At 42.6% G+C, this 11,978-nt stretch overlaps 2 protein-coding genes across 2 annotated transcripts; both read right to left on the bottom strand.

Annotated features, from left to right (window-relative positions):
• Positions 1-10: 10 nt before the first annotated feature.
• On the bottom strand, positions 11-1,062 carry LOC128458061 (odorant receptor 131-2-like). The gene is made up of 2 exons (XM_053442682.1): positions 913-1,062; positions 11-778 (listed from the first exon to the last, which is right to left on the bottom strand). The coding sequence occupies exons 1-2, from the start codon at positions 1,060-1,062 to the stop codon at positions 11-13; spliced, it is 918 nt and encodes a 305-aa protein (XP_053298657.1).
• Positions 1,063-9,939: 8,877 nt separating this feature from the next.
• On the bottom strand, positions 9,940-11,323 carry LOC128458342 (odorant receptor 131-2-like). Its single transcript, XM_053443132.1, has 2 exons — positions 11,219-11,323; positions 9,940-10,743 (listed from the first exon to the last, which is right to left on the bottom strand). Exon 2 carries the CDS (start codon positions 10,702-10,704, stop codon positions 9,940-9,942), a length of 765 nt encoding a protein of 254 aa, XP_053299107.1. The 5' UTR covers positions 10,705-10,743; positions 11,219-11,323.
• Positions 11,324-11,978: the final 655 nt, after the last annotated feature.

Raw genomic sequence — 11,978 nt, forward strand, 5'->3', positions numbered from 1 at the left:
CAATGGTTTGTTAGGTTGTACTAACTTTACACAACAGATACCTCTTCAAATACCTCCTGAAAGTATTGTCTCGTATGCCATAGATGATTGGACTGATGGATCGTGGCAGGACCTGCACAATAATATAATAAGCTAAGAGGAGGTCTGTATAAGTCTGAGGGAACCATTTCAGCAACACATTTAATAACCCAGGGGCTACATATGTGGTCATACAAAGCAGCAGCTGAAATCCATGGATGAGGATTGTGTTTCTGGCTTTCTTGGCGTTTTTGCTTGCTCTTTTTGCAGTGAACAGAATTCTGAAGTAAGTATAAAAGATAATGAGCCAAACTAAGACTAGAAACACCGTGTATGTGATATCCCTCTTCTTGGTAATGAGTGGACTTGGGAAGACAGTTTGCCGCAGACAGAAGACTCTGGAGTGGAAGAAGTCCAGTGGCTCTGTGGCCAAGGTGATGAAAAGATCAGGAAGAATTGACAACATGCTGGTCGCCCATATTGAACCAATCAGCACCAAAGTCCTCCTGACGGTGCAGATCTGCATGTGGCGAAGAGGGAGGCAGATGGCGATGTAGCACTCGACAGCCATGCAGGCCAGGTTCAAAGGGGTGTTTTCAGTGGTGAGCAGAGTCATCAGGATGAAGGTGCAGCAGATGGAGACGCTGAGTTTGTAGATGGTGTAGCTGATAACGAACAGGGTTACGGTCAGCGTCATTTGGATCATGTCATTGACAACCAGGTGAATGAAAAGGATGTAGCGAGGATTCGTGTAGAAGATCTGGAAGGAATAAAAAATACGTTTTTATGAAGTAAATGATTTTAAATGAAAAAATCTTACTGTGCGTGTAACCAGAGCTGCAGATGATGCATTGAATGATTTTTCTGTTCATACTCGTGAAAGGATTATCACACCTGGTGTTTGCAGAAGGTGTGAATGAGACCTGCATTGATGTAGTTGATGGAGATGCCGAGAACCACAACAATCACATTCTTGGCCACAGCTTTGGTGAAGGAGTCTCTGTACTCGATGACCACGGTCACGTTGGTGGATGACGAGTTCATCTCTTGACGTCTGAAGATCTGGTGACAGAGAAAACATTACAGTTTTTATAATATCGTGTTATTGACGAGGAAAGTCACCGAATATATTTCTGTCAGTATCATAGTAAAAACATCATGTTTGTTAAACTAAGGGCAGTTTAACTGTTTAAGTTGGATGTATTTATATTTTTTTAAATAAGTCCTGTACTTTCTAAAAACATTCCTAATTATATGTTTTAATACAATATAAGCTTCCAAACTTAAATCATTATTATGTCCTTTTAGAGAATCACCTTATGACAGTGAGTCAGATCCACTACATGATATTTCAATGGTATCACGATGAACACTATTACATTTTGATTCGGAAAGTAATTATCTATACAAATTCAACACAGGGCTCAATATTAAGTAAATAGATTCAATTCTAACAAACAGGTTTCACAATGAAACTTACCTGTTAAACAAGCTTTGAAATGTATTCTTTAAATATGCAAATAGTAATTTAATGAGATCCTTTAAATACTTACTGAAAAAAAACTTATTTTCTATTTTGAGTCAAAGGTCTCGATAGTTGATATATTGTGAATCTCCTTTTATCACTCAATTAATATAAAAATACAGTGAACAGGTCATAAATATCTACATTTCCCCCTGGTTGTAAGAATACTATACTCTGAATAATAAGACTGTGAATAAATTAACAAACATCTCAGTAAAAACATGTATAAATATATATATATATACATGTGTATATATATATATATATATATAGATGATAGATTGTATCAATTAAATATCTTATTGTCTAAATGTTGCATTTGTCTGAAAGATAACATGGAAGCAAAAATAAGCCATCAAATAATTTCCATTGTGTTGTCTTTGTCATTACGCTGTTGCCTTAAAAAAAAGATGATTAAGAATTAATAATTCATTATAATATATAAACAAGATATTTTTAAACAGCATCTGAATAGATATTTACTTTGGTTTGAGGAGTCTGAGGAGACCCGGTCGAGATCAGGGACTCGAAATATACAATATCCTGCAAAAGAAGAGGAAAGATTCAATGTTTAACTTACGGAAATACACCAGTAAAACCACAAACTAGCCTGTGTAAGCACGTCTTCAGAAACAGGTCAGTGTACAGGACAGTTCAAGGATATCACCTGAGTCGCTGCATAACATCACCAACACTGATGCTTCAGAGGCACTCAGAGGTTATATGTTGTGTTTTCAGCAATCATCCAAGGAATTGTGTGTGTGTGTGTGTGTGTGTGTGTGTGTGTGTGTGTGTGTATGGGTATGTGTGTGTGTATGTGTGTGTCTACTTGTCTCCGTTGCTCTTCAAGCACAAACTAACATCACATTTATTTAGTTATTGATGGAAGGTGTCAGATTTCTTATCTGCATCATCACAGTCCACTTTAACCACAATGTCCTGGTTGTGTGTGTTGTGTGTTGTGTTGTGTGTGTTGTGTGTTGTCAAAACAATCAAACACAAAGCACTGGATGGGTCCTGGTAGTTTAGGATTAGAGTTGGTGTTTATTTTTAGGTGCAAAGTGAGTGGCAGTTAGGGGGGGGGGGGACCTTGTGTCTCGCTGGCCTCCTCCTTTCTCTCCTCGCTCCAGCATTGAGCTTTGACTCTGTCTGAGGTCAGCTGGACTCTGGTCGTAGGTTTACTTCCCCACTTTCATGTATCATGTCCCATAATATGTGATACCGCGTCTTTGTGATGTCTAGTTTGGTCAGTGATGCTTCACACTCACCTTCAGCACTCGGTGGTGGCACCAGTGACAGTGACCATTCCACAGGATCACACTAATTTGTAATGTTTAAGGGAGTCAGCTGTGTCTGTTGAGATATTTTGTTCTGAAAAGGTCAAGACTCCAACACTTAACAGCGTTTAATGACCTCATCACAGGCTCTTCCAAATATCACTGCTTCCTTCCTTTAGAAACAAACCATTTTGGTTTCCTACCCTAACCCTACCCCCCCCCCCCCCCCCCCCCCCCCCCCACACCCCAGTATGCTGCACTTTCTCCGGTAAACTTTCTGTCTTCACAACTTTGTTTCCACAGGAACGACCTCTGGGATCTGCTGACATTTAACCCTCTGTGTGCTGCAGGACGTAGATCCTCCTTCTCATCAGAGCTCGTTAGGCCCTCATGGTAAAGGTCATGCACACTGGGGCAGCTTGTTAAGCACACACACACACACAGGGGTTTATCAGATGTGAGAGGTTCTCATCATCATCATTAAAGTGGAGCTGTTTTCCTATATGTGACCATTAGGATGATCATTTACCTAAAAGGCTTTGGTAATAAATAGATAAACAAGTTGCTCAGTGGAGAGGAGCCCATCCAGGGACATTAACGAGGTGTTCTGAAGCAACAAGCCGCTCTCAGTGGACGGGCTCTTTGATCACATCAGCTGGAAATCCAGATGGAGGCAAAGACACTTTCGAGCAGGTCAGGGACTGTGTGTGATGATTAAAAATTGTTTCCATCATTTTTGACTCCACAACAAGTATTCGCATCTTTGAAACATTTACCGCTAATTTCAGTTCCTTTCTTTTGTCGTCAGTTTTTCAAACTAAAACTTTTTTTTTTCATTTGAAACAAAATTATTAGTTAGTGAAAAATCATACTGATAATTTTTTACAAACCATGTCAGTAATGCTTTAAAGGGGACATATTATGAAAAATCCACTTTTGTAGTGCTTCTACACGTTAATGTAGGTATCTGGCATGTCTACCGTCCCAAAAACTCTGGAAAAAAACAACTCCCGCTATTTGTTGTGGTTCCTCTATGTAAAAAACTATACGATAGAGTGCATGCCCCCCCCCCTGGAGGCGGAGACCGGGTTACGTTACGAGCCACAGCACCCTCCTCAGCTCGAAGCAGCGGGTGTTAGCTGGGAAGCTAGCCGAGGGGGGACGCTAACCAGCCGGTGAGTGGGGTACGAGGCGGAGATCTGGCCGAGAAGCAGAGCCTGCGGTCCGGGTAAGTCACATGCCAAAGCCCCCTCCTCACCTCGGGCTCGTTAGGTGATGTCGGGCTGCCGGCTCCATGTCAGAAGCTCCCTTCTGGTGGACCTGTCGGTGTTTGTTTACGGTTAGTAGCAGGGAGCTAACGCTAGCTTGCTGTTAGTTTGTGTTTAAAGTTGCAGCACTTTCTGGAATGGTTGCTTGTGCACGTTTTTACAGCAGCATTGCATGTGGCAGCCCACCCGAGAAGCAGCGGAGATCTGTCCAAGAAGCAGAGCCTGCGGTCGGGGTAAGTCATATGCCAAAGCCCCCTCCTCAGCTCGGGCTTGTTAGGTGATGTATGGATGCCGGCTCCATGTCAGCGGCTCGCTTCTGGTGGACCTGTCAGTGTTTGTCTATGTTTAGCAGCAGGGAGCTAACGCTAGCTTGCTGTTAGTTTGTGTTTAAAGTTGCAGCACTTTCTGGAATGGCTGCTTGTGCACGTTTTTACAGCAGTATTGCATATGGCAGCCCACCCGGGAAGCAGCGGAGATCTGGCCGAGAAGCAGAGCCTGCGGTCGGGGTAAGTCACATGCCAAAGCCCCCTCCTCAGCTCGGGCTCGTTAGGTTATGTCGGGATGCCGGCTCCATGTCAGCGGCTCGCTTCTGGTGGACCTGTCGGTGTTTGTTTACGGTTAGCAGCAGCCGCCTGACTGATCTCCCCATGGACAGGGGAGCGTTGACAGTGCGTGTCTCGTGTCGCAGTGAGTGTCTTCAACTAGAAAAGCTGTTGTTTTGTTTCGGTAATTGACGGTGACATGTAAGCTAGTTGGCGTTAGCCTCATAGCAATCAGTGCCCGGCTTGCCTGCTCGGAGGCGGGCTGGATCCCGGCTGTACCCGGGCGGCTCACTGCGAGGCTGGCGATGCTCCCGCTGACTTCACACACCTGAGAACCGGACACGTCTCACCGGCTCAGGGTTCCCCACGTCTGCTGGGTATGTCTCATTTTCATCTTTGATCATTATCGATCTGTGACTAATCTCCAGTCTGTGTGTCCCCTGTGTGTGTCCCGCTACGGTTAGCAGCAGCGGGCTAACGCTAGTTTGCTGTTAGTTTGTGTTTAAAGTTGCGACCGTATTTACAGCAGTATTGCATGTGGAACCCCGGCCGGGAAGCATCGGACTGGGAGGTGGGGGGAGAGATCCCATTTCGGGTCCGGAGTGGAGGAACAATGCTCTCGGAGTCGTAGCTTTTGTGTGTGTGTCTGGCGCCCCGTGCATGCAGCAGGTATACATAGAAAACAATGCACTCTGAGGCTAACCCGAGTCGTAGCTTCTGTGTGTGTCTGTCTTTGTTAGAAAATAGCACCGGAACGTGTTCCAGGACCCCCCCGGCCCCGGCTTTATTGTACCCGTGCTAAGGCGCTCGCTCAGCGGACAGCCTCTCCTGTGATGCCCGGGCAGCAAAGCGGAGGAGGAGGAGGGGGGGAGAGAGAGCTGCGCCTTATAACTTTTGAGGCACGTACAGATTTGCTCCACGCACCCCGAGCTGCACGAACCGGTGACGTCACCAGCAGCTCGTTGCCGCCTCCGTCGCTCGCTTTAAAATAAACTCATACCCAGGGTTTTAAGTGCATTTCGCCGCAAAAGTTGCCGCAGTGTTAGCCTCCAAAGCTGTAGCCCCCCACGATCCCTTTGTCTGTGTGTGTCTGTGTGTGTGTGTGCGCGCTCAGACTATATGCCCTGTATGAATAAATATACACTACAATTATATAGTGTATACACACATATCTAATGCATGTATTTAAATAATGTACATCTTTATCAGAAGGTGTAGTAGTTTGAAAATTGTAGCTTCAATGAAGAAACACAACAAACAGATACAGAAATATATGTGTAGGACAGTGACTTAAAATTATTTTAACAACCTTAAATATGCTAAGGGGAGATTTAAGACGTGAAACTGGATGTGTGTTTGTGTGTGTGTGTGTGTGTGTGTGTGTGTGTGCGTCCATTGTCATCAACCATCCAGACCACGATCCACCATCCAGACCAGACGCCACTCCAGTCCTCAGTCACCGTCCACCGCCGCCCACCAGGACCCATCACGAGCCACCACCGCGGTCCTGGTCCACCGCCCGTGCCCAATGCCAACACGACACAGGGTCCGCCACCAGCACCACGATCAGCCCACATAACTCAGAATCCGCCACACTGGATCCAACACCGCGATCCACAAACCGCAATCCATGGTGTGGCCACAGAGGCCCTGGATCTGCGGGTGATAAAGCAAAGGGATTCCGGGGAAGGGGGATAGGGATAGAGAAGAGGAAGGAGAACCTAGAAAGAGAAGCTCCATGTGTCATGTGTAATAAAAAAGAACAAGAAACGTTCTGGCGCACTAATTAGCTCTAACTATAAGCTTTATCAAAAAGGAAGGTTTTGAGCCTACTCTTAAACGAAAATATGGTGTCTGCCTCCCGAACTGAAAGTGGTAGATTATTCCACAGCCGAGGGGCTTGATGGCTAAAAGCTCTGGCTCCTACTCTACTTTTAGAGACTTTAGGGACGACAAGTAGGCTTGAATTCTGAGAGCGGAGTGCTCTAGTGGGTTTATAAGGTACTAACAGCTCTTTAAGGTAAAAAGGCGCTATATTATTAAGGGCCTTGAAGGTGAGGAGGAGAATTTTAAATTCTATTCTAGATTTAACTGGAAGCCAGTGTAGCGATGCTAATACTGGAGAAATGTGCTCTCTTCTCTTTGTTCTCGTCAGGACACGTGGTGCGGCATTTTGGGCAAGCTGTAGAGTCTTTAACGACTTACTGCTGGAGCCTGATAATAATGAATTACAATAGTCCAGTCTCGATGTAACAAAGGCGTGGACTAGTTTTTCTGCATCTTTTTGTGAAAGGACATGTCTAATTTTTGAAATATTACGCAAGTGGAAAAAAGCAGTCCTAGAAATTTGTTTTAAGTGAGAATTAAAGGATAAATCAGGATCAAATATCACTCCCAAGTTCCTGACTGTTTCATTGGAAGCAAGGGCAATGTCGTCTAGCGCAGCTATATCATTAGATAATGTATCTCTAAGGTGTTTGGGGCCAAGTATTATAACCTCTGTTTTGTCTGAGTTTAATAAGAGAAAATTGCGGGTCATCCAGGTTTTTATGTCCTTGAGACATGTTCGAAGTTTAGTTAATTGATTACTTTGTTCAGGTTTTATTGACAAATATAACTGGGTGTCATCCGCATAGCAGTGGAAATTTACCGAGTGTCCTGATAATGTTTCCTAGTGGAAGCATATATAATGAGAATAAAATTGGGCCGAGCACAGAGCCCTGTGGAACACCATGGTTAACTTTGGTGCTTACAGATGACTCATCATTAATTTGCACAAATTGGGAGCGATCAGAAAAATACGATTTAAACCAGTTAAGGGCGGTTCCATTAATGTTAATTAACTGTTTGAGTCTTTGTAATAAAATTTGATGGTCAATTGTGTCGAATGCTGCACTGAGATCTAACAGAACGAGGACCGACACAAGTCCCTGATCTGAGGCTATTAAAAGGTCATTAGTGACTTTTGCCAAGGCTGTCTCTGTACTGTGATTGGCTCTAAACCCCGACTGAAAGTCTTCATATAAATTATTTTCCTGGAGAAACTCACACAGCTGATTGGCTACAACTTTTTCTAAGATTTTAGACATGAAAGGGAGATTAGATACTGGCCTGTAATTGGCTAAAACCTCTGGGTCTAGGGTGGGTTTTTTGAGTAGGGGTTTGATGACAGCTATTTTAAAAGACTGTGGTACATAACCTGATGATAATGACAGATTGATAATGTTAAGTAACGAATTATCAATTAGGGGCAGAATTTCTTTAAGTAATTTTGTAGGAATGGGATCTAAGATACAGGTTGTTGGTTTAGAACCTGAGATTAATTTGGTAAGCTGATCACAGGTGATCAGAGAGAAGCTGTCTAAGTAATTGGTAGGATTGTCAGCCGTTTCTGAGATCTCTGTTGTTGGGAGGGTATTAGTTCCATTAGAGGGCAGGAGATGGTTGATTTTATTTCTAATAGTTTGAATTTTATCATTAAAAAAGGTCATAAAGATATTGCTATTTAGGGATTGAGGAATACTGGGTTCGGTGGAGGTGTGACTCTCTGTCAGCCTGGCTACAGTGCTGAAGAGAAACCTGGGGTTGTTTTTATTCTCTTCTATTAGTTTTGAATAGTAGGCGGCTCTTGCTTTGTGGAGAGCCTTTTTATATTCTTTAACACTATTCTTCCAGTCTATGAGGTTTTCAACATGGTTGCTGGAGTGCCACTTCCTTTCTAGTTTTCTTGATAATTGTTTTAACTTATTTGTCTGGGAATTATACCACGGAGCTAATTTACTATGTTTGACATTTTTCTTTTTTAGAGGGGCTATTGAATCTAATGTTAATCGTAATGAGTCTGCAGAGCTATCGACATGGTGGTCGATCTCAATGGAGCTCGGGTTTTTAAAGAATTTGTTCTTTATATCTACGGATAATACGGGTTTAAATGTAATTGGAATTATTTCCTTAAATTTAGCTACAGCACTATCAGGTAGACATCTAGAAAATGAGTTTTTTATTAGTGGCATATATTCAGTTATTGAAAAATAAGAGAGCTGGATTGCGTGGAAGTACTGTTAAATGTTCAATTCCGACACCGTGCGATAATATAAGGTCAAGTGTGTGGTTACAACAATGAGTAGGTTGGTGTACACACTGACTGAAACCAAGAGTCTAGTATTGAACTAAATGCTACGCTACGGCAATCTTTCTTATAGTCAACATGTATATTAAAGTCACCAACAATAATAATTTTATCGGTCTTTAGGACTAAGTTTGATTAAAACTCAGGGAATTCCGTTAAAAATGCAGTATAAGCCCTGGGAGCACGGTAAACTACAGCAAATATGATTGGCTGTTGGTGTTTCCTGGATTGGCGTGGAAGACTAAGAACCAGACATTCAAATGATTTGTAGCTGAGTTTAGGTTTAGGATTAATTGATAGACTGGAGTTAAAAATAGCAGCAACTCCACCTCCTCATCCAAATTCTCTGGGAACCTGTGAATTTATATGATTGGGGGGAGTAGATTCATTTAGACTGACATATTCATCAGGATGCAGCCACGTCTCAGTGAGGGATAATAAATCTATGTTGTTAACTAAAATAGCTTTTCATGTGACTGTTTCTCAAACACCGACAGGTTAGAAGCAAATACTTGGTAGTAGTTAGTGTCGGGAGTCCCTGCTGACTGTGTGTGGAAGCTGGGGGGGAGCTAGCTGCTTCCGTGTAGCTTCAAGCTGTTGAATTAGCAACGCAGTTCGGAAACAAGACCGGGGAACCGCTGCTCTAAGAAACGGTAACATCAGCATTATGACCCGCTGGCTGTTACTTAATTTTATTTAGTTGCCATCGTAGACTGTGTGTGTGAAAAGCCGGGTGCAGCTAAATAATTAATGTGGACTTCTTCTGGGAACTCAAGAGGTAGGCTTCTCTAAGCTCGTCTTTCGTTGCGCCACCTACTGTTCTGGTGCCCAATTGTTTACAGCAACGGAGAACTATAAATCAAAAAGTGTCCGTCCGATCCGTCTGTCCGTCCGTCCGTAACGGACTCGGAGAAGCATACATTGGCCTTGACTCAACGAGTGACCTTCTAGTTTAAGATGGTTTTTCCTGTCATTGGACTGCTTGGTGGAGTTTATAAATTGGGAGGCGGGGACTCAGGCCTCTCATTCTGACGTTGTTTTGCTTTAATGTAAATATCAACATCATTGTTAATTTTACATTTTTAATGAAGCCATTAAAAACCAGAGGGTATGATTCAACAGTGTGGCCATGTTTGATTCAGTATGACAAAATTCCCTTTTTATTGCTATATAATCATAATTAGTGCTTTGGTGTCACTTTCTTCAGCGTCTCCCGGCACTTGTTGCTCAGAAGGTACATCTTGAAGTACTTCCTGAACTTTTTGTCTCTCATGCCATAAATGATAGGGCTCAGGAAACGTGGCAGGATGTAGACGATGAGGTAGTTTGCAAATCTGATCTCCCGGATTCGACCGGGGAAGATGAGATGCAGAACAATCTCCACACTGGGGGAAATGTAGGAGAGCAGGCACATGGACAGCTGGAGGCCGTGGAGCAGGATGGTGTTCCTGGCTCTCTGCGCTGACATCTTCTCTGTGGCCACAGCTCTCGCTGCAAACAGTATTCGGAAATAGGTGAAGATCAGAGTCAGAAACACAAAGGAGAAATAGATGATGTCAAACGCTTGTCTTTTATACACAAGGATCGGGTCTTTGAACACGTTCTGGCGTAAACACAACACCGACCCATGAAAGAAGCTCAGGGATTCAGTGGCCAGAATCACAAACAGATCTGTGATATCTGGAGCCGCGCACAGAAACCAAATCACCCCAATGACCATGTACGTTTTTCTCACTGTGCAGATTTGCAAGTGGCGCAAAGGTTTGCAAATGGCAATGTAGCGCTCAATGGCCATGCTAGCTAAGTTGACTGGGGTGTTCCTGGTGGTGAAGACGGCCACCAGGATGAGGAGGCAGCAGAAAGAGACGTTGATCTTGTAGAAGATGTAGCTTGAGAGAAAAAGTGTGACGGTGACGGTCAGCTGGATGGAGTCGTTTATCACCATGTGGATGAAGAGGATATAACGAGGGTCTTCGTAAAATGTCTGGGGGAAGACAAGTGAAGAGGGAGGGGCGTGAAATGTGCGGGAAATCAGCAACAGCTCTTCGTGTAAATAAAATATTCAACAATATCAAATATGAATTGAACATAGTGCACAAAGGCCTGCAACTAACATTTATTTTCATCAACAGTTACTCTGCCAGTGATATATTGATCAAACAATGCATTTTTAATCTTTTAAAAAGTACAGAAAAGGGAAAATACTGTTATGTTATATTTATATAGGTTGATAAAGTGATTAGTTAATTTACAGAAGATTAATAGCCAATACTTTCAACACTCAGTTAAAGGTTTATGTCACTTATTAAACAAAATATATACATATTAAGTGTTTCCAGCTCCTAAAATGTGAAGATTTGATATTTCTGTATGTTGTACATCTCAAAGACAGACGTTTAGACTGAAGAATAGAAAATCCCTTTGAGTCTGTTCTATTGTATGTGTGCGTTTGTTCTTACCTGGTGTCTGAAAAACGTGGAAACCAAGGTGCTGTTGATGTAACTGAGGATGAGCCACAACAGAACAACAATCAGGTTCTTCACAACCGCTGTGGTGAAGGTGTCTTTGATGAAAGTGAACTGATTCAGCTGCAGAGGGTGACAAGTAGCAGAGACAAAAAATATTTTTAGAAACACAGAATCCTTAAACTGCAGATCCTAATCCTACTCAGTGTTTCGATCAGCTGACCTGCTTTCAAACTTTAATCTAGCAGCAGGTTAATATTTAGTTTTTCATCAGCACCCACAGGCTGTGAGTCAGCATCATCATCCTCTCTTTTACACTCCACACAGACACAGCTTAAGCATATTGAGGTAATGATTCAAATTCAATTTAATCATGTGTATCTTATGTGCATTCATATTAGTAACATGTCTGAGAACCTCAAAATAACAGTTTTTACAAAAAGTCAATAGAGTTTACTCTTTAATTTCATTTCAAATGTGGACTTGATTAAGAGAACACAATGGTGTTAAACTTAACTTTCCCACATTTTTATTTGCATTGGTCTTAAAGGAACAGCTCAAGATTTTAAAATTTAAAAATGAATCAAAAACAAATGTTCAGATGAAAATGAAAAACATTTTCATATTTCTTTCTAAACATGTAACAGTGAGACTGTTGCTTCACCAAACCTGATGAGGAAAACTCATGTTGCCTCCAGGAGCCACTGACGAGCTCATGATAGACTGAGACCTGAGGCAAACACAGAAGCAGACA

This window comes from Pleuronectes platessa, chromosome 16 (assembly GCF_947347685.1).
Source record: "Pleuronectes platessa chromosome 16, fPlePla1.1, whole genome shotgun sequence".
Classification (NCBI taxonomy): Eukaryota; Metazoa; Chordata; class Actinopteri; order Pleuronectiformes; family Pleuronectidae; genus Pleuronectes; species Pleuronectes platessa.

Excerpts from the sequence above, each read along its gene's own strand:
- LOC128458061 (XM_053442682.1), bottom strand. The coding sequence starts at position 1,062 with ATGAACTCGTCATCCACCAACGTGACCGTGGTCATCGAGTACAGAGAC. Across the intron at positions 779-912 it reads ACACCTTCTGCAAACACCAG|ATCTTCTACACGAATCCTCG; the intron begins GTGTGATAATCC and ends TATTCCTTCCAG.
- LOC128458342 (XM_053443132.1), bottom strand. The coding sequence starts at position 10,704 with ATGGTGATAAACGACTCCATCCAGCTGACCGTCACCGTCACACTTTTT.